Source organism: Euprymna scolopes, chromosome 28, assembly GCF_053919585.1.
Source record: "Euprymna scolopes isolate OS-2025 chromosome 28, ASM5391958v1, whole genome shotgun sequence".
NCBI lineage: Eukaryota > Metazoa > Mollusca > Cephalopoda > Sepiida > Sepiolidae > Euprymna > Euprymna scolopes.
This window is the reverse complement of record NC_136509.1, coordinates 30,982,349-31,004,882: the sequence shown is the minus strand read 5'-3', so window position 1 is coordinate 31,004,882 and position 22,534 is coordinate 30,982,349. Positions and strand designations below refer to the sequence as shown.

Genomic DNA, 22,534 nt, shown 5'->3' with positions numbered 1-22,534 from the left:
AGTTATTCTTTGTCTTGGTCTTCTTTGCGACGTAGACTGCTACAATGCGTGGGTCCCATGTGTAAACGTGTGCGTAACGTTACACAAGCACTGGGACGCAACACTGCAGTGATGAGACAGGGGTTAAAACTAAGTTGACAGTGTGTGACCTATTCGCTTGAAGAGTCATTTTGGAAGCCTGTCCCACAGAGAGAGACTAGTGGTAGATACAAGTCTACTTGGAGCATAATTTTTAGACTTTGGAATTCCCTCCCTGTTTTCTGCTTCTCTAACTATATTAACCTGCAGATATTTAAATGTAAGGCGAACAGACATCTTGCCGTTCAAATCCCCACAGTCTCCTGTTAGACATGGTCCCAAATAGTAGCTCCTTTTGTCCATGAGGCAATATACCTTGTTTGGAGTGGGAAAGAGTAAATAAAAAAATAAATTTTTTATTCAGCATGCAGTTATATTTATTGTAACTTCTCTATTCAATGAGGTTTTTCTTTAAGGTTTTATTTATGGAGAGAATTGACTTGGAAGAGAGAGAGAGACTAATGCTCTCTTTGCTAATTATTTAGTTATTAGTTATTAGTTAACTGAAATGAATGATATACAGACAGCGACACTGAGGTAACATTTCGCACTTAGCAATTGTCAAAGTTTTCTATATTATTAGCCAACTGCCTCGCGCAACCCATGACAGACTCATTGATATCCCAGGATTGGCTTCCACAAACAGACTGATTCAAAAATCCTCGTTTTCTCTTGACATAATTCGTCATCTCGATTCAAACCTCTGTTTTGTCTACTGTTTGACCTGCTGCCGCTTGCCTGCTTAGATTAGGGTTATCATGATATGCACTCAGTGTGAACCTTGTCAAAATTCACACTTGCTGATTTAACCTCTATTGACATAGGGTCCCTAATATGTAACAGTAACTGCTCGACTGAGCTCCAATTGCTGGAGAGGAGTGATACATGAATGAAAATTTGACAAAATGTCAAAAGGAAAAAGTTGAAAGAATATTCTAAAAAAAAGGTCCCGGGCTAAAGAACAATCCAGAGAAAAAGTTTAATAGTCAAATGCATGTACACATATAAAAGAAAGTCTGAAAAAGATTGATATGCAGATTAAAGTAAATAAACATAAGTATGTATATTTATATGGCAATCCCCATCCAGATGAAAAAAATAAACTCAATATTCAAGATAGAGACATGATATATTTGATTCTCAAACTTTTTCTCTGGATTATTCTTTGAGTATGGACATCTTTGGGAATATCCTTTCGACTTTTCCTTTTAGCATTTTGCCAAATTTTCATGCATGTATGATTTTTTGCAAAATTTTAGTATTCAATTCATGTGCTAATTAGCAAAATTTATGAACTACATATGAATTTCATTTTGCTAAACATGTTTCCTTTGAGGACAGGAGCCATTCATTCGAGCCCCCATGTTATAAAGACATTTTTAAAATTTTCTTTGTACCCCTTGTCAAAATATAAATTGTAAATTTAATTTAAAGAATTGAAATCCAATTGCGCTTTCTCTCTCTCTCTCTCTCTCTCTCTATATATATATATATATATATATATATATATATATATATATATAGATATATATATATATACTAGCATTTCAGCCCGGCGTTGCTCAGGTGTTTGGAGGTGTATGTTGAGCAGAAAAAAAAAAGCTGTCAATTTTTTTAACTTTGACCCCTATTATGACCCCTTAACACTTATTGTTTTGGGCTCAAATCAAGTTATTAAGTTAGATCCATGTCCAAGGAACCTATATTGAACATTTTAAGTGTTTAGATCCAAATTTGGTGAAGGAGTTTGGTAGAGTTCTCAAAGGTCAAATCGTTGAACTTTGACCCCATAACAGCCAAATTTCTATCCGGAAACAGATTACAAAGATTCTCCCAAATCTCAGTCCCCTGTATATCAAATTTCGAGTCTGTAGACTGAAAATTGACAGAGTTATTGCATAGGAAAATATACACACAGACACGTTCACTTTTATATATATATATATATATATATATATATATATATAATATATATATATATATATATATATATATTATTATTATTATTATTATATTCTTCCATTACAATTCTTTCACACCCACCTCATTAACAGAAAACAATTGCAGTCTTGTTCACACATTGTAAGAATTCAGCGTAATGGGTATTAGCATCTCTCTATAGTAGTGGAAGTAATAGTCATCATAGAAATGTTGATCTTTTTCTTTTTAGCACTATAATAATCAAAGACATCAAAAAGAACAACAACTCCATTATTTACTCTGGACTGCATATTATTTTCCTGTTGTTTTAATTAGTTTTTTAAAGTAAGTCCATGTAGAAGATTACATCTTCCCAGACATCTTCCATATGTGTTGGAAGAGCTTTGTAAAAGACACCTACAGAAAGCAGTTCACAGACAAAAGATATTCCTTCCATAATGAAAAGAGATAGAATCAATGAAATCAACCATGGAGCAATTACTCAAACAATATTCCTTAGATAAGTTCTTGTAAAGACCTATTAATAAACAGTTATGTTTCCTTCTCTCAAGAAGTTGTAGCTCCCAATTAAACTTTCAAGGATTATTTTTTCTTTTATCATGTGTGAGAATTGAATTTTCTTTTGAAGGATAAAAATCCCCTACATTAAATAAAGTATAAATTATATTAGTTGTTACAAGGACATTCACCTTGGTCAGTTTGAGCAGGCTTTTTTCTAACTGCGGTTAAATAATTAATTGTTAACTATTCTGCACTTTCCTAAATGGGTTGTTACCTATCCTGCATTTAAAGTAACAATTTCTGGGATTAAATTAGCTGTCAAAAGCTAACTACTCCAAAATCAGACACTGATGTCAAAACTTGCTCTCCCAAAATCTGACATACTGTTGTGAAAGCCAAATCTGCTTAATCGCTGAAAAACAGGCATTTTATTCAAACTGATATGATCTCATTTGCATATGAGATGATGAGAAATCTCGTTACTTCACGAAATCGCAAGCATATGAATAGAAGCAACAGCCATTTTTTTTTCTTTATTCTTTTTGTCTGCCGCCAAACACTACATGCTACACAAAATCAGGTTTGTGCAGCAATTTTTAAGGCATTTAATCACATGTATTACATCTAAAATCATTGCAGTCTTAAGCAAGGTTGCAGGAGATAGCAAACCAATCAGACATCCACTGTTGACAGTCAACCCCTTGTGTACCTGAGAGCTCACACAAGTTCCTTAGCTATCCACAAACATGCTTGCACCACCGAAACAAAATGGCAGGAAATTACAGTACTGTTTCGGCGGCTTTTCGATAAAATTTTGTGGTGATAGCCCCCCGGTCTGATATTCTGAGGAGTGATAGGGATCCGTCAGTGCTGGGGTGTTCAATAGTGAATTCTATGTATGGATCGGTATCAGAGAATATAGTGTAGATGTGCTCAGCATCGGCGCATGATGATGTGAAGATCAGGATGTCATCGACATATCTCGAGAGAAATATGACTGAGTGGCACATGTTGAGGGCTCGGCGTTCTAGTCTGTCCATGTACAAAATGGGCAGTATGCTTGAAAGACTAGAATCCATGGGCAATCCAGTGATCTGTCTGTATGTTTGGCGTTGGTAGATGAAGAATGTGTTATTTACTATTATAAGTAACTATTGATTTGTAAATTGTCACTTATTTTCATCTTTCCTCATCAACACCGACTACATCCCATTCCTCGCATTGTGATAACCTTCTAAATCTCTTCTAAATACTTATTCCATACAATGTTTCAAGCAAACTACATCTCATATATAGTACAGGAAAAACTACAATGTGTATTAGATTATACTAGCAAAGCAATGTAGCATTGTCTAGGATAAAAGTGTCGCATATTTCTATTAAAACTTCTATATCTCTCTCCCCAGACTCTCTTTCTTATCTGCCCTTTCCTCTTTGTAGACACACATACACATATACACTTTTATAGATTACTTGAAAAATGAGCCAGCACAAAAGAAACAATTCATTGAAAAAATAATGTTACTTCCTTTTTAGTTAGTACATCCTTTTAGTTAGATGACTAGAAACAACTCATTGAAAAAATAATGTTACTTCTTTTTAGTTAGTACATCAGATGACTAGAAAACACACCCTCCTCCCTTGATGAAATGAGTAGCAGTTTAGAGTTAAAAAATAATTCATTCTAAATTTTAAATATTATTTATCCAGGACAATACTGATAAAGAAAATACCAACTTTGTGGGTGCTTGTTTTGTAATTTTAGAGTTTTAGCTGGACATACAAACATATACACACAGACAACTTAATTTTATATAATAGATTTACATTATTTTGAAAAGAAGAAAGAAGTAAATGGGTTCCTTCTGGCTGGAGAATTATCCTAGGAATTTTGCCGGAGTTAGCAGTTGTTAGCTATCTTAGCGACTGACAACTCAACTCACTGATTATCTGCTTTACTAACTTAATTGCATAACTGAAGAGTTTACACAAACAGCGTTTTTTTTTTTTTTATATAGTTTTGGTGGATGGAACATTCCAGAATCGCTCAAATTAGAATATTTTAATATTCCACATTTTAGAACATTCCAGAATCGCTCTAAATGAAATACCTTAAAATTCCATATTTTAGAACCTTCTGGAATCTCTCCAAATAGAATACTTTAACATTCCATATTTTATGCCTAGGGCTATAACAGAGTATTCTTTTCATTGTTGTGACTCTCGAGTATATATCCGACACAGTTAATCAACCGAGAACCACATCACTCTATATAAAAGCATATAAGATATCTAGAAATACACACTTGAGAATCAAAACAATGAAAAGAATATGCTGTTGTCCTAGCCTTATTTATGACCTCCCAGAATTTCTACAAAAAGAACATTTATATATTTTTATTTTGATGTAATATTTTTAATAGTAATAATTATACATGTTTAATATGATTATAAGAAATTGGAATAAGCTTCTGGGCTTGACCATTACTCCTGATCTTAAATGGAACACGTACATCAAATCTGTTGCCAAGGCCGCTGGAAAAATGGTGGGATCTTTCTATCGATCTGGTAAATATCTCACTGCTGATGCTATTCTCTATCTATATAAGAGTCAGGTACGTCCAAGGATGTTGCCACATCTGGGCAGGAACTGCTAGAAACGACTTGTCCTGTCTTGATAGAGTTCAAAATAGACTTTGTAGCCTCGTAGGAGATGTCCTTTTCTCTTCCTTGCAACCTCTATCTCACAGGAGAGATGTTGCAAGTTTGTCTCTGATGTATCGTTATTTTCATGGAAAGCATTCGACTGAGCTTCAATCTATGGTCCCCCCTCGCCAAACTTTCACAAGAAACACTCGTCTAGCTGTAAACACTCAATAATTCCCCCCCCCCCACTCTTTATCTGTGCCTAAACCTAAACGTAGATTCCATGAACAAAGCTTTTTTCTTAGAACTGCACGCCTGTGGAATTGTCTTCAGTTTTTCTGCTTTCCGGCTGACTACATATGGTTGTGTTCAAGTCTAACGTAAACAAGTTCCTGATGAGCCGTTCCATATAAGTTATCAAATTTACCGAATTTTCATTACTAATGATTACTATATTGTCCAATTTCTACTGTACACTCTTTAACCCTTATCCTTGAGTGGCTTCTTGGCCTTGATAATGTGGCGATGCCTATGTAAAAAAAAAAAAAGAAAATGAGGAAAATGTCCTATAATGTCACACTGATGTCCAGAGAGATGGTTAGTTGTTTTGTCTTACAGCATATCAACCCTTTTTCGGGTTAGGGTTAATGTCGACTCCAGTCATTTAGGTAAAAAGAATTTATGATTGAAGTGTTTATGTCTTAAAATTCGTAGTGTTTAATTTGGGTGTTCTGTTTTATGACATATCGACCTTTTTCAGGTTCAATCATTTCGGCAAAAGTTTTTATCCGTCAAGTTCTTTATATCACCAAATATTTATTCACGGTGTTTGGTTTGGTTGTTTTGTAGAGAAAAATTATTGTTTTTATTTTGGCTTTGCAAAGAGAAAAGAAAAAAAAAAACAATAAGACAAATGTTTGATGTATTTAAGTCAAGAAGCCAATATCTTCAGACAGCCCGACCTGGTAGCACCAGAGATGTCCTGAGATGAGGAAAGAGAGAGAAACTTACCCAAATACGAATGAGCGCAATGCTGCAGGGTTGAGCAAATGTCAGAGTCACGCGGTGATTTCCACCCGACGTGAACGGAGTCAGCCACATGTGGACGTCGTCCCTCGTACGATTGACCCCATCAATCAGGTTCTGAACAACACGTGGATCTTTGTCATATTCTGGGAGAATGTTTATGTCCTTCGGATCGGCAGTAATCTGTCAAAACCATTATCAAAAAATGAATGATGGATGATAAACACAAAAGAGACAATCTTGGTGGAGGAAATACGGATTTTTAAATAAACATTTGTAATAGAAACGTATTAGCAAAAAAGATTTCAAAAACTAAATCTACTAAATTATTAGATCATTTTTTTTTTTAAATCTGTAAATCCATAAAATTATGAGACAAGTTAATGTATGCGCTTCATATAAACATAACTTACACAATTATTACTTTTATTTACTTTTAATAGTATATTTACGAAATCAATAATGCAAAAACATAGAATACAATGGAAGTAGTGAACAATATATATCTAATATATAAAATTATGTCAGTTGGATTTTAGAATTCAGCCTAAATAGTATTGTGTCTGACAAAACAAATCAATATTTGATTCTGTCTATATCTAATATATAAAATTAAGTCAGTTGGATTTTAGAATTAAGGCCTAAATAACATTGTGTTTGACAAATCAATATTTGATTCTGTATATATCTAATATATAAAATTAAGTCAGTTGGATTTTAGAATTCAGCCTAAATAGTATTGTGTCTGACAAAACAAATCAATATTTGATTCTGTCTATATCTAATATATAAAATTAAGTCAGTTGGATTTTAGAATTAAGGCCTAAATAACATTGTGTTTGACAAATCAATATTTGATTCTGTCTATATCTAATATATAAAATTAAGTCAGTTGGATTTTAGAATTAAGGCCTAAATAACATTGTGTTTGACAAATCAATATTTGATTCTGTATATATCTAATATATAAAATTAAGTCAGTTGGATTTTAGAATTCAGCCTAAATAGTATTGTGTCTGACAAAACAAATCAATATTTGATTCTGTCTATATCTAATATATAAAATTAAGTCAGTTGGATTTTAGAATTAAGGCCTAAATAACATTGTGTTTGACAAATCAATATTTGATTCTGTATATATCTAATATATAAAATTAAGTCAGTTGGATTTTAGAATTAAGGCCTAAATAACATTGTGTTTGACAAATCAATATTTGATTCTGTCTATATCTAATATATAAAATTAAGTCAGTTGGATTTTAGAATTAAGGCCTAAATAACATTGTGTTTGACAAATCAATATTTGATTCTCTCTAGTCACTCCTTGTCTTTTTGTTTTTAATTCCAGTATGTTCTTTACAATACCAGAATCAGTTCTTTTTGGCTAAGAAGATTGCTACGATAGTGACAATATTAAATAATGTTTCAAGTAATGCGAGGGTGATAACTCCTATATTGAGCGGCAAAAATTCATCCCCCTTCCACATTAATTCTTACTGGCCTATTTGGCATAGTAGGGGTTAGTTTGTTCGTTATCATTCAGGAGACCACAGTTTAGTCCTCAGACAATCCACACACAAAATATGGTACTTGATGCCCTCTTGCTAAGCACTCAGCATAGTAAAAGATCACCAAAGTTAAGCAACGTTGAACCTGGTTAGTATTAATATGGGTGACCATTTGGGAATTCCAGGTGCTGTATGTGCTCTCTGCTTATCTCTGCATTGTTTCTAGTTGTCCTGAACTTCTCCTTGCCACCGGACTCAAGCAGTGCCGATTCAGGAGAGGTGTGGTTGAGAATTGTGCAACCCTTGCCTCACAAATTCCAAAACTGAATGGAGGCATCAATGAAAAGAGATATTCATAATTCAAGTGACTGAAAGATATATTTAGTCATGTTGGTTATTTTCAGTTGAAATAGTGCCTAAATTTGCATAATTACCCTCGACTCATATCTAACTGGTTCTAGGTCTGCGTGTAACCATTTCTTTGCGGCGGCCACATACTAACCATAGTCGCTTATTTCTCTGTTGTCTCACCGCACATTATCACAGTAAGGTAAGGGTATTTATTTGCTCCCCCACCGAGCAAATTAGGCACAAGACCGATTTTTTATGTGAGGAGTGAAGGGGGAAATGGGGACCAACTCCCCGGGAAATAGGGGAGCTGGATAGTGACAATTGGTATGAAGGGTTGCCCCTACATTGACCAAGGTCTTATATGTGGGGTTGCCCCCACATATGGTCTTTGCTTGACACCCGCTGCCCAGGCACCGAAGGACCAGAGGCAGGGAAGTATAAGGATATAGACTAAACGGAGTAATCCTGGGAAAGAGTGCCCCCCCTTCCCTACATCTATGAGCCTTCATGTTGCTCTCAACTATGAGTGACTACTTTAACTTTTTTATTTTATTATCAGGATTTTGTGACGATCCTGTGCGTTCCTGTGTATGCACGTGGTTCTTATATATACGTAACTTACATATTTTTTTTTTAATTTTCAAAAAAAAAATTACTTCTAATCAAATCTACATTTTATCTACATAAATAAAACAGTAGATGTATGTACGTATATGTATCTGTGTGAAATTATTTAACCGATAAACTCTTAAACTACTGATCACATAACTCTGAAAATAACAGGAAATAGTAATCATACACCAAGGTATGGTCTATAACGAGGAAAATCTTTGTTTGGATGAATGAATAACGCGTACAGAAATATTTTGGCAAGTTGAAATGCAAAATGTTCATTTCAACTTGCCGACATATTTCTATTACTTCTGTGCAGTTTCATTCATAGCTTGAAGTGGTTTAATTTTAAATCTTTCTCATCTATCTGTCGATAGCGCAAATAGTAGGGAATGTGACTGGAATGTTAAATGTTTTGGTCTTGATTTCAGCTGATGGCATCCCAGTAATTTTTTTTTTTTTTTACTTTTGATATCAGGATCTCGCTCTCTTTCTCTATCTCTCTCTCTCTCTCTCTCTGTATATATATATATATATATATATATATATATATATATATATATATATATATATTCAATCAGAATTGTCTCTGTAGTAATAAATACAAAATCTTGCCAACATATTTCTATTACTTTTGCGTATGCACAAATCCATTCATAGCTTGAAGTGGTTTAATTTTAAATCTTTCTTATCTATCTGCTGATAACTCAAACAGTAGGGATTGTGACTAGAGTGCTAAATGTTTTGGTTTCAATTCTAACTGATGGCACCCACATCATTTTTTTACTTTTGAAATCAGTACTATATATATATATATATATATATATATATATAATATTCAATAGTGAATTAACTCTGTAATAATAATGCATGACGATGATGATGATGATGCATGAATTTAAATATATTTATGCATACTTTACAAATGGGCAAGCTTGGGCACTCCCTGCAGTAAAAAATAAATGCTAAAATTTTTATTTCTTTTTTTTTTTCTTTCATAATGAACAACAAAAAAAATAATAACTAAAATGACATTTATCAATCACGGGTAACACCAAGTGGATAAAGTTAATAAATTTTTTTTTTTTTTTTTTTAAATTACCTTTTTGACAATAACTGAGTCTCCTTTGTTAGAAAAGATGTCAATACCTGTGAGACCAACATAATGCTTGTCACCCCAGGTGGTCCGGATGTTGATTACCAATTCTTGACCATAGGGCAGTTCTGGTATAATGAAGTCATCACTAATAAAAAAAATAAATGAATGTTTTAATTAAATAAAAAATAAAAAAGTCTTCTTAGTGCATTAAAAACGGGCAAAAGTTATTACCTGTTGACTTAGAATGAATGCTTTATGCCAAATCGCTGATTGAATATAATTAAATTTGTATTTATTTTTGCAGTAAATACCAATTAATCCATTAGTGTGCATCAAACTTTGCAGCTCTTTACCGTAAAGGTCCATACAGAATTTCAGCTAGATCGGCCTAGTGGTTTTGCAGAAAACTTCTTGAGTAAATGTGGTACTATAGTGATTAATCCCTATTAATCCCTAACTATGCATGGAATGGATACCATAATACTTAGTTTGCTGCACCTTATCACAACAAAGAACAGTAGTCTGAAGTATCCAAATCATTAATCAAATGATTAATCCTAACCTTAGAATTCTTCAGAAAAATCCAGCGTCAACATTACAGGGTGACCCAAATAAAATGCCACCCATCCATAAAATCATTAAGAAAATTCACAATTTACCTCTAGCAGCATAAGTACCAAGGACTGGTGGCTAGTCCATATTGGTGGCAAGTGTCTCCAAATTTGTCTATTTCACCCTGGCTTTATTACGGGTTACTCAGGCATTTCTGTCATTGGGATGGGAACTTTGAAGAGCCTCATTCATCGATCATTTTCCAATCACTCTACTAGTTTATTTTAGAGGTTGCTTTTTAGGTTTGCCTGAGTTTATGCACTGTCACAAAGCTTTTGTGAGACTAAAATTTCCGCCTTAAAATAGCAAATTCAAGACCAACTCCAGAAATAGAAACAGATAAATATTATTGTTATAAAAATAAAAATGCCAAAATAAATGTAGACCTTATTTTCCAGAAAACAGTATTAATGAAAATCAATAATAATCAGTCAAAAATAAATAAGCTGAATACAAATAAACGTTTTTATTTTATTTTTGTTTTTTTTCTTTTCTTTATTTTTTCCAATGTAAGCAACAAAGCACCTATCTTTAGTCAATTTGATTGGTTGTTTTTGTTTTATAGCATATCAACCCTTTTCAGGTTATTTAATGCTGAATCCAGTGATTTTGAAGAACAACTTTTAAATAGAAAATATTTATTTTTTTTTTCAAGTCGGTTTCTATTTAACCCATAGTTGGAACCCTAACAGGTACTACCACTCCAGGTCAGAGTGGACCTGGGAGTAATGGAAATTAAAGGGTGGCTCCACACTTCCCAAAGCCTGCAAGCTGGGGCCTCACCATTGGATATAGTTTTAGGTCATATCCAAGACCTAGTCAATTTGAATTAATCAGATTGGAGGTCATCCTCTAGTGTTTCTGCCATGTCCTTAGATATGTGTTCATTTGTTTTCCCCTCATGCCTGTTATAGAGATTGGTGTCATCGGCAAATGTACCCATCTCCGAAACAATTTTATCAGGGAAGTCATTTATGAATATCAGGAATAATAAAGGTCTAAGGATAAACCCCTGAGGCACTCCCGCATTTATATCATATTGTTTAGATGTACGACCGTCGAGGACAACTCGGATTTTTCTCTTATTTAAGAAGGATTTAATTACATTATGTATTCTTCCAGTGATTTTATATGATCTAATTTTCCTTAGAAGACCATCGTGCCATACCCTGTCAAAAGCCTTAGATATATCAAGGGCTACTGCTCTACCTTCCCCTGTTTTGTCCAGTGAACGGTATATACATTCAGAGACTACAGTTAAGATATGTGCTGTTGAACGGGCTTGCCTAAATCCATATTGTTTGTTGGTCAGGAGTTTAGCAGCTGTTAGGTGTTGGACTAGGGCTTGATTTACTAAGGACTCAAATGTTTTGGGGAAAAGCGGAAGGAGGCTAATGAGGCAATAATTTAGTGGGTCAGTTCTTTCACCAGTATTCTTGAAGACTGGTAGCACAGAAGCGGTTTTCCAGCAGTCGGTAAAGCAAGATTCAGAAGAAATGAATTTTTACCTTGTGCAATGAAAGAATACTAATGATAGTAATAACTATACATTGAAAACATATTAGAAAACTTACAAACGAAAAAAACTACATATGGAGTATTGTTGTCACATCTGGATTGGCATATCTGCTACTAGTCTCTCACTCCTGGACAAGGTTCAAAAGAGAGTTGCCAACCTGATAGGTCCTGAATTGTCATCTAAACTTCAGCCTCTGTCCCATCGACGAAATATTGCATCCTTCTAACTTCTACAAGTATTTAATGGTGGATGTTCTGACGAACTACAAGCCCTTGTACCCCCACGACGTAAATACACCCAACAAGCATCAAAGTCCCACCCCTACACAGTAAAGATCCCCAGATATCAAAAAGCCTTTTACTCTAATAGTTTCTTCCCCAGAACTGCTAGACTTTGGTTCCTACTTCCCCAATTGTACTGACATGCAGAAGTGCAAGTGTAATATAAACAGACATCATGCTGCTCAACTCCCTACATAGAAGCCCTGTAACTTATGTCCCTAGCCCCCTACATCAAAGTGGCACTATGCCTTGTTTGGGGTGAAAATGTGATAAAAAAATCTTTTTAAATAAGAAGGAATATAAAAATACAATGTATTCCTTTAAATAACCGTAAGAAATGAAAAAATAAAGTAATAAATTTTAATTTTGATACTGATATACTCTAAAATATAATGAAATGAAAAAATTATATAATAAACATAATGAACTTAGGCAATATAATGTTGTTTCACGAGGGAAGAGAGAGTGCCAATATATATATATATATATATATATGATGAAAATAATGGAAATAGTATTCCGACAAAATAGAGAAAATAAAAAAGGAACAAACCGTATTATGTGTTCACCAAGGAAGTCTCGAAATAAAGACGAAACGTTGGTGAACACATAATACGGTTTGTTCCTTTTTTATTTTCTATATATATATATATATATATCACAAGTGACGGCACGGTCCTGAACAAATTTGTCCACGCAATCTCAAACAATACAGCCGAATTGACACGCCACGGCACCGAACAATGCCATTGAATCGACATACACATTCCCGAGCAACACCATCGACCGACACGACACACTACCGAACAATATCCCTGAATCAACACCCACCACGCAATATCGTTGAAACACCACACACGTTCCCGAGGAACACCGTTGACCGACACAACACGCCACTAAAAAATATCGCCTAATCAACATGTCACCACACAATATCATTGAATTGACACACAGATTCCTGAGCAACACCGTCGACCGACATGAAATGCCACCGAATAATCTCGTTAAATCAACACGCGACCGAACAATATTGTTGAATCAATACGCCATGTTCCTGAGCAACACCGAACAATCTCGTCGAATCAACACGCCACGATACGAAATGCAGTAAAGCGAGACACGTTATCAGAGCAATATTTTTCAACTGCCCCCCCCTCGAATGACTTATGGGCTTGTTTTTTATAGCCATTGAGCAAAACTAAATCGTCGCTTTGCAGGTAAGATGGGTGTAGTTCATAAGTAGACTTGATTTACAATCGAAAGGTCCCGGGTTCGCTTAACGGTGAATGCTCTGATGAACTGCAAGCACTTGTTCCCCCTCAACGTAAATACCCCCGACAAACCCGACAAGCAGCTAAATCCCACCCCTTCACAGTAGAGATCCCTAGATCTAAGAGAGCCTTCTACTCCAGTAGTTTCTTCCCCAGAACCGCTAGACTTTGGACTTCCCTTCCGGGTCCCTGCTTCTCCAACTGTACTGACATGCAGAAGTTCAAGTGTAACGTGAACCGACATCTTGCTGCCCAACTCCCTACATAGTACCTCTGATGCTTAAGTCCCTGATAGTAGCCCCCTACATCAAAGTGGCAATGTGCCTTGTTTGAGGTGAAAATGTAATAAAAAAAAGGGTAGGCCTGAGTGATACGCTTGTGCACTTCCACGCATGATTAGCACATATAATATCTTAAGTAGACATGTATTATGTTAACTAATTTGATTAAAGCATACTATAATTTATTCAATTAATATTAACAATAGATGGTTTGGGTGTGTATAGATAAGGTTAGATAAGCTTTGCTTGTATATTACTAAACTGCTGTGATGGTAAGTTACAACATAAGTTCATAGCAAATCTGTACAAATTAAATGATAAATAAGTGAAGCATGCATAGTCCCCCGTGAATGCACAGGGAACGAGGCATAAAAAAATTGACTAAGTTCAGCATTCCCTACCTCCATTTAGCCTCAAAGTCCCGAGGGGATGTCAAATCCTGGTGAAAATGAACAAAAGGTGTAGTTTTGGGCCTTAGCATACGTAAATTTGAGTTCTGCACCATGCAAAACAGCTAAATAGACATACACAGAAAATTTTGGACAAATATGGTAAAATAGTTCCAAAAATGGAGTGTTTTTATTAGCCCTAAAAGAACCCCTGGGGCACACCCAAGAGTTATCATGAAGTATAGACAAACAAAATTATATAGAAATCAGTTAGCTACAACATTTACGAAAGTTTTATAAAAATCCAAGGCATCAATTTTTTTTAATAAGCGCAAAAGTGTCAATTTTAGCAATTTTAACCCGAAAGGCACCCCTAGGGGACAACCGGAGATTTCCCAAAAAATCCGTTCAGTTATTTTTTTACTCATATCATATTTAATGTCTGTGAAAAATTTCAAAAAATTCCAAGTTGTAGCTATTGAGAAAAGTGAGGACAGACAAACAGACGCGGGTGAATTTACAGGTCCACCCTCCTTTTGTCGGGGAACCAAAAAGGTATAGAATTTACAATATATAAAATAATATTGAGAATAAATAACTAATAAAAAAAAAATTTTTTTAATTAAAATTATAAGCTATAGACTGAATTGACCAGACGTGAGCATGCGAAAAATGTAAATAAACTCAATTATGTAAAAAGGAATGTAACTATATGCTTGAAATTTTTAGTTTTTAATTAAAAAAATAATAATGTAAGTTAATTAAAACTAATTTAAATAATAATAATAATACCTGAATTTAATTAATACAAATAATTGAAATAAATCAAATAAGTAACTGCTGAATTAACCGTTGCACTAATCCCTTCTTTATCTTTATCTACTATATAAATCTCACCTGTTTAAATGTGTGTATGTATGTATGTATGTATGTATGTATGCGAATGAACTCTTTTTCTGGGTCAACGGCCAACTAGCACCGTGTATATTTGTATGTGTGTGTATATGTGTATTGGGGTAGAGAGGGCTCCCGTAAGCCGTGGTGAAGGCAACCTTTCTAGGAGAAGCAAATCTCTGATTTAAAAAACCATAAAGCGGGAGACCAGTACCCGCATTAAGCTGGTCTGCAGTTTAACTTGTTGCTGGCTATCTTGCTCTTGCTTGTTGCTGGATCTCAACATTTTGAACCGAGAGAGCGACTTAGCTGTCGTACAAAGCTAAGACTCTGTAACATCACCTGTGTATAGATACTCCCTCAGGCATTTGTCCATAAAAATGGTCCTGTGGCGATGGAAAAGTTATGACGCATGGAGGCTTGAAATGCTGGAAACATGTAATAATTGATCTCAATGACTGTCTTCAGTATCATGCCTGCGTGAGCGTGTGAATTCACCAGTAGAACTAATGAGACATTAAGTGTCTGAGGGAGTGGCACTCGTCTGACAAGACGTTTGCAATCATCATGTATGTATGTATGCCTAAAACTTTTGTCAGAGAAGACAAATTTTAATGAGATCTGTATCATTTTGAAACTCGACGTCTCAGACAACAAATATCGAAAAATTGTCCAAAAACATGGATTAGGATTAGGGTTAGGGTTAGGGTTAGGGTTAGGGTTAGGGTTAGGGTTAGGGGTTGAGCAGTTTTCTACAAGGAAGAGTCGATTTTTTGCGAGGCATTTTTGCAAGTCAGCATATCGGTTGGATTGACTTTGCCTAATTTTAACGTTCCAAACTTCCGGTTGCGTCATGGAGTAGCGGCAAGACATCAGGTTTTCTTTCACTTTCTTTTCTATTGTTGCATCACGGGTTCAAGCCTGCCTGCCTACTACCACTTTTTTTTTTTTTTTTTGCTCAACACACACCGCCAAACACCTGGGCAACGCCGGGTACCCAGGCTAGTTATTATATAAAAGGAACTTTGTCTGTGTGTATGTGTGAGAGAGAGAGTTTGTTCCCTATTAACTTGAAAACGGCTGGGTTGATTTTTATGAAATTTCACATGAAATTTATGTGTGTGACAGTGTTCTTAGATAGGTTTTGTATTAGAATGTCTTTGATAAGTATTAATAATCGTTAATCGAAATAATCCAATGAAAGAAGAAACAGGCGATTTTGACTGAAGTTAATGCCTTACACATCACAAGCGCATCTGAGAAGTTATATATATATATATATATATATATATATATATATATATATATATATATATATAAAACTGTACAGAAAGTCAGAAAAACATTGGTACCGTCGGTTTCAAGCCTAATATAAGGGGGACCAGTTAATGGTAAATAATGTTAGGTTCTTGTCAGCCATTTTTTCTGTTAAGTTTCTTTTGTTTTTAATAATTGAGCACTTTGATGGAATTAATTCCCATAAACAGTTAACAAATATATATATAATTAAGTAAACCGTTAAATTTTGGAATTTTGCATTTCATATCAACAGTGCTTATCATAAACAATGGACTTTCTATTGCTTAACACATACACGCTAGACCAGTGTCTTCTACTGTATTGAATATTTAAAACTTGTACTACATCAACATCTGAAGGAAAACATGCCAAGCATTACCGTCGCCATGGTACGTAAAAAAGAAAAAAAAAAGCTCTGTATTTCTTGATGAAGATTCTGTTATGAATCATTAATCAAAGTTAATTTTAATAAATAAATATGTTTATTCATTGAAAGAAATTCTGCACTTATATTTGGCTTTAAACCATCCATTTTATATATATATATATATATGATGTGAAAAGGAAGCGGAAGACCAGATGCTCGACGTTTCGCCCGTATTATGTGGGCTTTTTCAAGAGGTGTGGTCACTGACGAGAGGGTCGATGTTTTTAGTTTTATATATACTGGGGGAGTGCATGCGAATAGAACTATTATACAAAAAAAAAAAAAATAAAATAAAAGAACAAATATATATTTATTAATCAGTGTCTAGATTATTTTCGTGCAATATTATTTTAGATAAATGGAAATAAATGTTAAAAAATCCTTTTCTCTGTTTGATAGTGTTAGTAGAGTTAGAGATAAGAGCAGATTCCAACAGACGGCGTGTTGACCTACTATGTATATGCTTTAGGAGGGTCGCATTTTCGAAATCGAAATGATGGTCATTTTCCATTATGTGACCGAAAAGAGCATTGTGTATTGTTATTCTTTATATCTCTTTTGTGTTCATATAATCTTTTAGCAAGGTTTCGCTGCGTCTCTCCTACGTATATCTTGCCACAATCAACGCACAGTATGGTATAAATTCCGGCTTGTGTTAATGGTTTATTATTGTTAGTTTTAGATTTCCGAGTTAAACCTTTTATCGTTGGTGAGGTTTTCTGTACAATTTGAAAGCCGATTTTGTTAAGGTTTTTATAAATGTTATTATTTTTATCGTTAGTGGAAACAATTAGTCTTCTATTGTGTGTTAGGTTTTCTTGGGGTGGTTTTGATCTCGGTTTTGATAGATTTTTAAGGCCTTTTTTTTAGCGTTAAGTAGGAAGTATTGGGGATATTTTAAGTCCTTGAATGTAGTTTCTATATATTCAAATTCATCGTTTAGATATTCTTTGCTACATATTCTCATAGCTCTTAGATAAAATCCAATTATAATGGCCTTTTTTACGTTGTCATTGTGTTGCGAGTAAAAATGTACATAATCGTTCTTATTAGTTGTTTTACGATGAACTTTGAATTTTACTTGATTATTATTATTAAAATTGGATTTTATCTAAGAGCTATGAGAATATACGTTGCAAGGCGAAAAACACATTGCTTGATGAAGGGTTCAGTCACATACTATTTAAGATAGGCCAAATATCCTTAGTTGTTTCGATTTTACTTTTTTAGTTGATCATATTTTGGATTTTTGAAAGCTTAAAATATAACCATCTTCATCTATAAAATTTAAACAGAGAAATTAAATCTCATAACTTAAAGGGAAATAACTCATAGGTTAAATGAAAACTTACTTCCGTTTTTAAACGCAGCTGATGTTGGTTATACTAATAATTCAATGTAAATTGAATTAAAAATAAATTAAATATATAAACTTTATATAATATTTCTAAATAGAATACTTAACACAATTCTATTATTTTATTTCATTAAAAATTTAGAGTTAATTATCAAAACAGATTTTCTCTAATGTAATATGCAAATGAGATTGGATTTTGAATCAATAGCATACATAGAAAACATGCAGGAAATAACAGTATATGAAAGTTGTGAAACGGTGTACCTTTTGTACAGATTAACCAAATTGTGAAAAAACAGACAGGCAGGACTACTACTTTATTATAATATATATATATATATATATATATATATATATATATATATATATATATATATATATATGAGCAAACAGTTAATGAAATATGTTAAAAAACACTTTGAAATGAGTTAAAAACATATTTAATCTGAAAAGGAAACACTAGATAAATGGACAGTCATTAATCCGCGGAGTTTCGAAGAAATACTCTCCTTCTCATCAGAGGGTAGGAATTAGCAAAATGCGGGATCGGATTTTGCATGCAGAAGTATTTGATGAAACAACAAATAAGTCAAAGATCTTACTTGAAAACAAAATAAGTTAAGCAGAGGGAATATGGTAAAGAAAAAGGTGATTACACATGAATGGATAGTCTGGTGGAAGATAAAAAAATCCAGTGACGGTAAAATCCAAATGTAAAACTTCAAGAAAGTTAAAAGAGTTTCCACTTGTACAAGTAAAATCCAAAGAAATCCCGTAATTGGAAGAAGATGGTCCATAATAATCCAAACGCAGAAATCCATGGAATAATTCACGAAAAAGTGTGTACAAGGAAAAAATAATATTAATAAAAGAAAAATAAGATGTGCTTTTCACTCTACTTCCGAGACATGTTTCCTTTTCAGATTAAATATGTTTTTAACTCATTTCAAAGTGTTTTTTAACATATTTTATTAACTGTTTGCTCATATTATAAGCTCTATTTCCTATTTGGTATTATCGAGCTTTTATATCTGGCTGAGATAATTTTATAAATATTAATTCTTTAATATTTATAATTTACTTTAATTTTACCATCTTGGATCATTTTGGTAAATTCAATTGTAATTTTCATTTATATATATATATATATATATATATATATATATATATATATATATATATATATATATATATATTAGTGATGGAACAATTCCAATATTTTTCTCGATTCCGATACAATTACCGATTCCATACTAAATTCCCGATTCTGATTCTTTATAAATCTCTAATTATTTATATACAGAGTTGTTATTTTTCCTTGATTACCGTAAAAACACATGCTAAATGTGCAGATATCTTCCTAAAGGAAAAAACAAATACACTTGAGAGAATCATCAATCGATTTTAGTTTTACTAGTAGTTAAAAAACCAATAAATATTTATTATTTTATAATTATAACCAGCAAAGGAAGAGCTTACTTTAAACATATTCAAAAAACAAAAGAAAAAAAGACAATTAAAAGAATCGTTTTGGCATCGGAAAATATGCACAAATTTTTCCAATTCCGATACTCTTAAATATTCCGAGTTTTCTTATTCCTGATTCCGATAATCTCTCTCTCTCTCTCTCTCTCTCTATATATATATATATATATATATATATATATATATATATATATATGTATAAAGAGAGAGAGAGAGAGAGAGAGAGAGAGAGAGAGAGAGAGAGAAAGAGATTAGTGTTGGGATGATTAATCGGAATCAAGAAGCAGAAAAATTGGAACTTTCTAGGGTATCGGAATCAATATTGGTAAAAATTTGTGCCTAATTTCCAATGCTAAAAACGATTCTTTTACATGTATTGACTTTTAAACTTAATTTTCCATTGCTGGGTACTAATGATAAATTGATGTTTATTGATTTTAAACTCCCAGTAAAACGAAAACTAATATATTCTGGCGGCAATGTATTCTTTTATGTTTGTGAAAATATATGCACATATTATATGGATTTTATGGTAATCCCCCCCCCCCAAAAAAAACAACTGTATAGCTAAACATTTAGACATTTTAAAAGACTCAGCTTCGGAAAGTTAGAACAAATTCGGTAATTGTATCGGAATCAGGAAAAATATTGGAATGGTTATATCACTAATATGTGTGTGTGTGTGTGTGCGTATGTGTATGGATATTTGAAGGAAATAAACTAAAAGAATAAACGTATGTTTTTACTTACTCGGTAGATGAAAGCCCCGTTGAAAACATACTCCAAATAAAGGAAAATAGAAAGTTTGAATGAAAAAGTTAAGTTGCAAAATGATCTTGCATTTCTGCGTTTCCTTTCTGTTAGCTATATAGTATTAGCATGCAACTGTGCACACGTGTGCGCGTAGATATATATACACATATACATAAATCTATGTATAATTGGTTAAAGCAGAACACTAACAGTAGTTATGAGGCATACCCTCAATCGTACTTAAAACTAGTAAATGTTTAGTCCATCTGTTGCAGTCGTCAACGTTAGCTAGTGATCGGCCATCTGTTACAAGAGCTTTCGAAGCAGCATTGACTGCTTGCATTGGCTACAAGCCACGATGTCACTGCCATGTGGAAAAAAAAAACAAAAAAATTTACAGTCAAATCAGTGATACAGGTACCATGCGGTATTGATTGATGAGGATAGCTATTGGGGAAAACAGTGATACTTGCAGTCATTTGTCCAGAGTGGACTAATCAAGCCACGGTAGATTAAACCTATTTTTATATTTGTTTGTATATAAATGAAATTGCAAGTGCAAGCGCCATTTTTTTTTTTTTTTTTTTTTTTTCATATCTGCCTGTCTGACAAAGTAATCAACTCGGATGAAACTAAATAAATAATGAAATATGAAATCCGCATTCCATGTATTAATAATTAGCAGGCATTCTCGGCGTTGCCCAGAAATGAATGAAGATTTCTTGTTAATTGTTGAGACATTATACTGAACAAAGATGCCAGCAATAAATTAAATCAGCGAAGGATCAATGCAGTCACGATCTCGAGTGTTGAGTAATTCTTAGTAACAAAGATGGCGGTGAAGGATCAATGCAGTCACAATTCAGTCGTTTCGAGACAGAGGTTGACAAATTGAATCCAAAATTTGATATTTTCTATAATAACGTTTGAAGCTTCTGATTGGTTGATTGTCCTTACTGTAAGTTATAAGTAAGATCGTCGAGATCATTGGGGTCATATTCTCACTGGCAATCAAAAACATTTTAACATTTCTGTTATTAAGAACCCAAAAAAGAGTCTCAAATCTAAAAGTCTCTCACTATCAGCGAAATACTAACCTCTGTCTCAAATCTAATAGTCTCTCACTATCAGCGAAGTACTAACCTCTGTCCCATCACTGCAATGTAATGAAATGTGCTCTGATGAATCCGTAGCATTTGCACACCACTTGAAATGGTGCTAGCCTGTAATTTACAGTAACCCCTTACGTGCCTTAATGGGAGGGGGGTATAAAAAATGTGTACAATGTACATACTCCCTACTAACTTGCCATGCAATAAAATTCTGAAGAAGATCGAAGGTTACATCGACCGAAGTGTTGTGAAAATGACACTCAAGATGAGAATAGTAGTCCGACGAATTCAAATAATACGAATAACCGATGCTCATCTCAAAAAATCAGAAATTAAATATATTTGTGTGAAAAAATCATGCAAATGAAATATATTTGTGACGTCTCTCAAAATAAAATCTTTGTTACTCATTTTAAACTGGAGTTGAAGTTTGGAGTTGAAGTTTTGTTTGCATGAAGAATTCTTTTGTTACAGCAACGACAGAAACCACATTTTTTATATCCGACTCCTATTAAGCCCCTGTAAGAGGTTACTGTGAATTACGAGCCAGAATCACAGAGCCATCCCAAGTGGGGAATTGTGCAGCTAGATATTTGTTTACATTACATTTACATTTATGCATGTTGGTACAGTTGAAACAGCAGGCGAGGAAGAAATTCCAAAGCTTGATGAAAGAAGCTTTTAGAGTAGAAAGCTGTCTTGCATCTGAGAACCTCCTCAGTGAAGAGGCGGGATTTTTCTAATTATCGAGTTGTCAAAGGGCTTACATCTAAGGGGTACCACCAGTATGCCAGAGTATATTCTATTGAAGCACTTATAATACAAGCACAGGGATGCAACATGGCAGTGATGGGACAGGGGTTGGAGCATGGTAGACAATATGGGACCTATTAGATTAGAAACTCTTTTTTGGACTCTGTCCAATAGAGAGAGACTAGTAGTTGATGCGGCAGCCTTGATATGACAACAATATTCCATCCATCGGCGAATGGTGGCTTTGTAGAGCTATAGGATACTGGCAGGCGTAATAAGTTTTCAATGCTGTTTTACAATTTGTCATTGTTCTGAGGGAGACAACTCTTTTTTACTAAG

At 33.8% G+C, this 22,534-nt stretch overlaps 1 protein-coding gene across 3 annotated transcripts in view; it reads right to left on the bottom strand.

Moving 5' to 3' along the window:
- Nucleotides 1-22,534, bottom strand: part of LOC145249553 (katanin-interacting protein-like) — a 648,058-nt gene that overhangs the window by 366,914 nt on the left and 258,610 nt on the right. For all 3 annotated transcript variants that reach the window (XM_080111227.1, XM_080111229.1, XM_080111228.1), the window contains exons 23-24: nt 9,766-9,907; nt 6,178-6,375 (exon numbers count right to left, since the gene is read on the bottom strand). In XM_080111227.1, the coding sequence (XP_079967353.1) occupies nt 6,178-6,375; nt 9,766-9,907 (340 nt within the window). The remainder of the gene's footprint in view (nt 1-6,177; nt 6,376-9,765; nt 9,908-22,534) is intronic.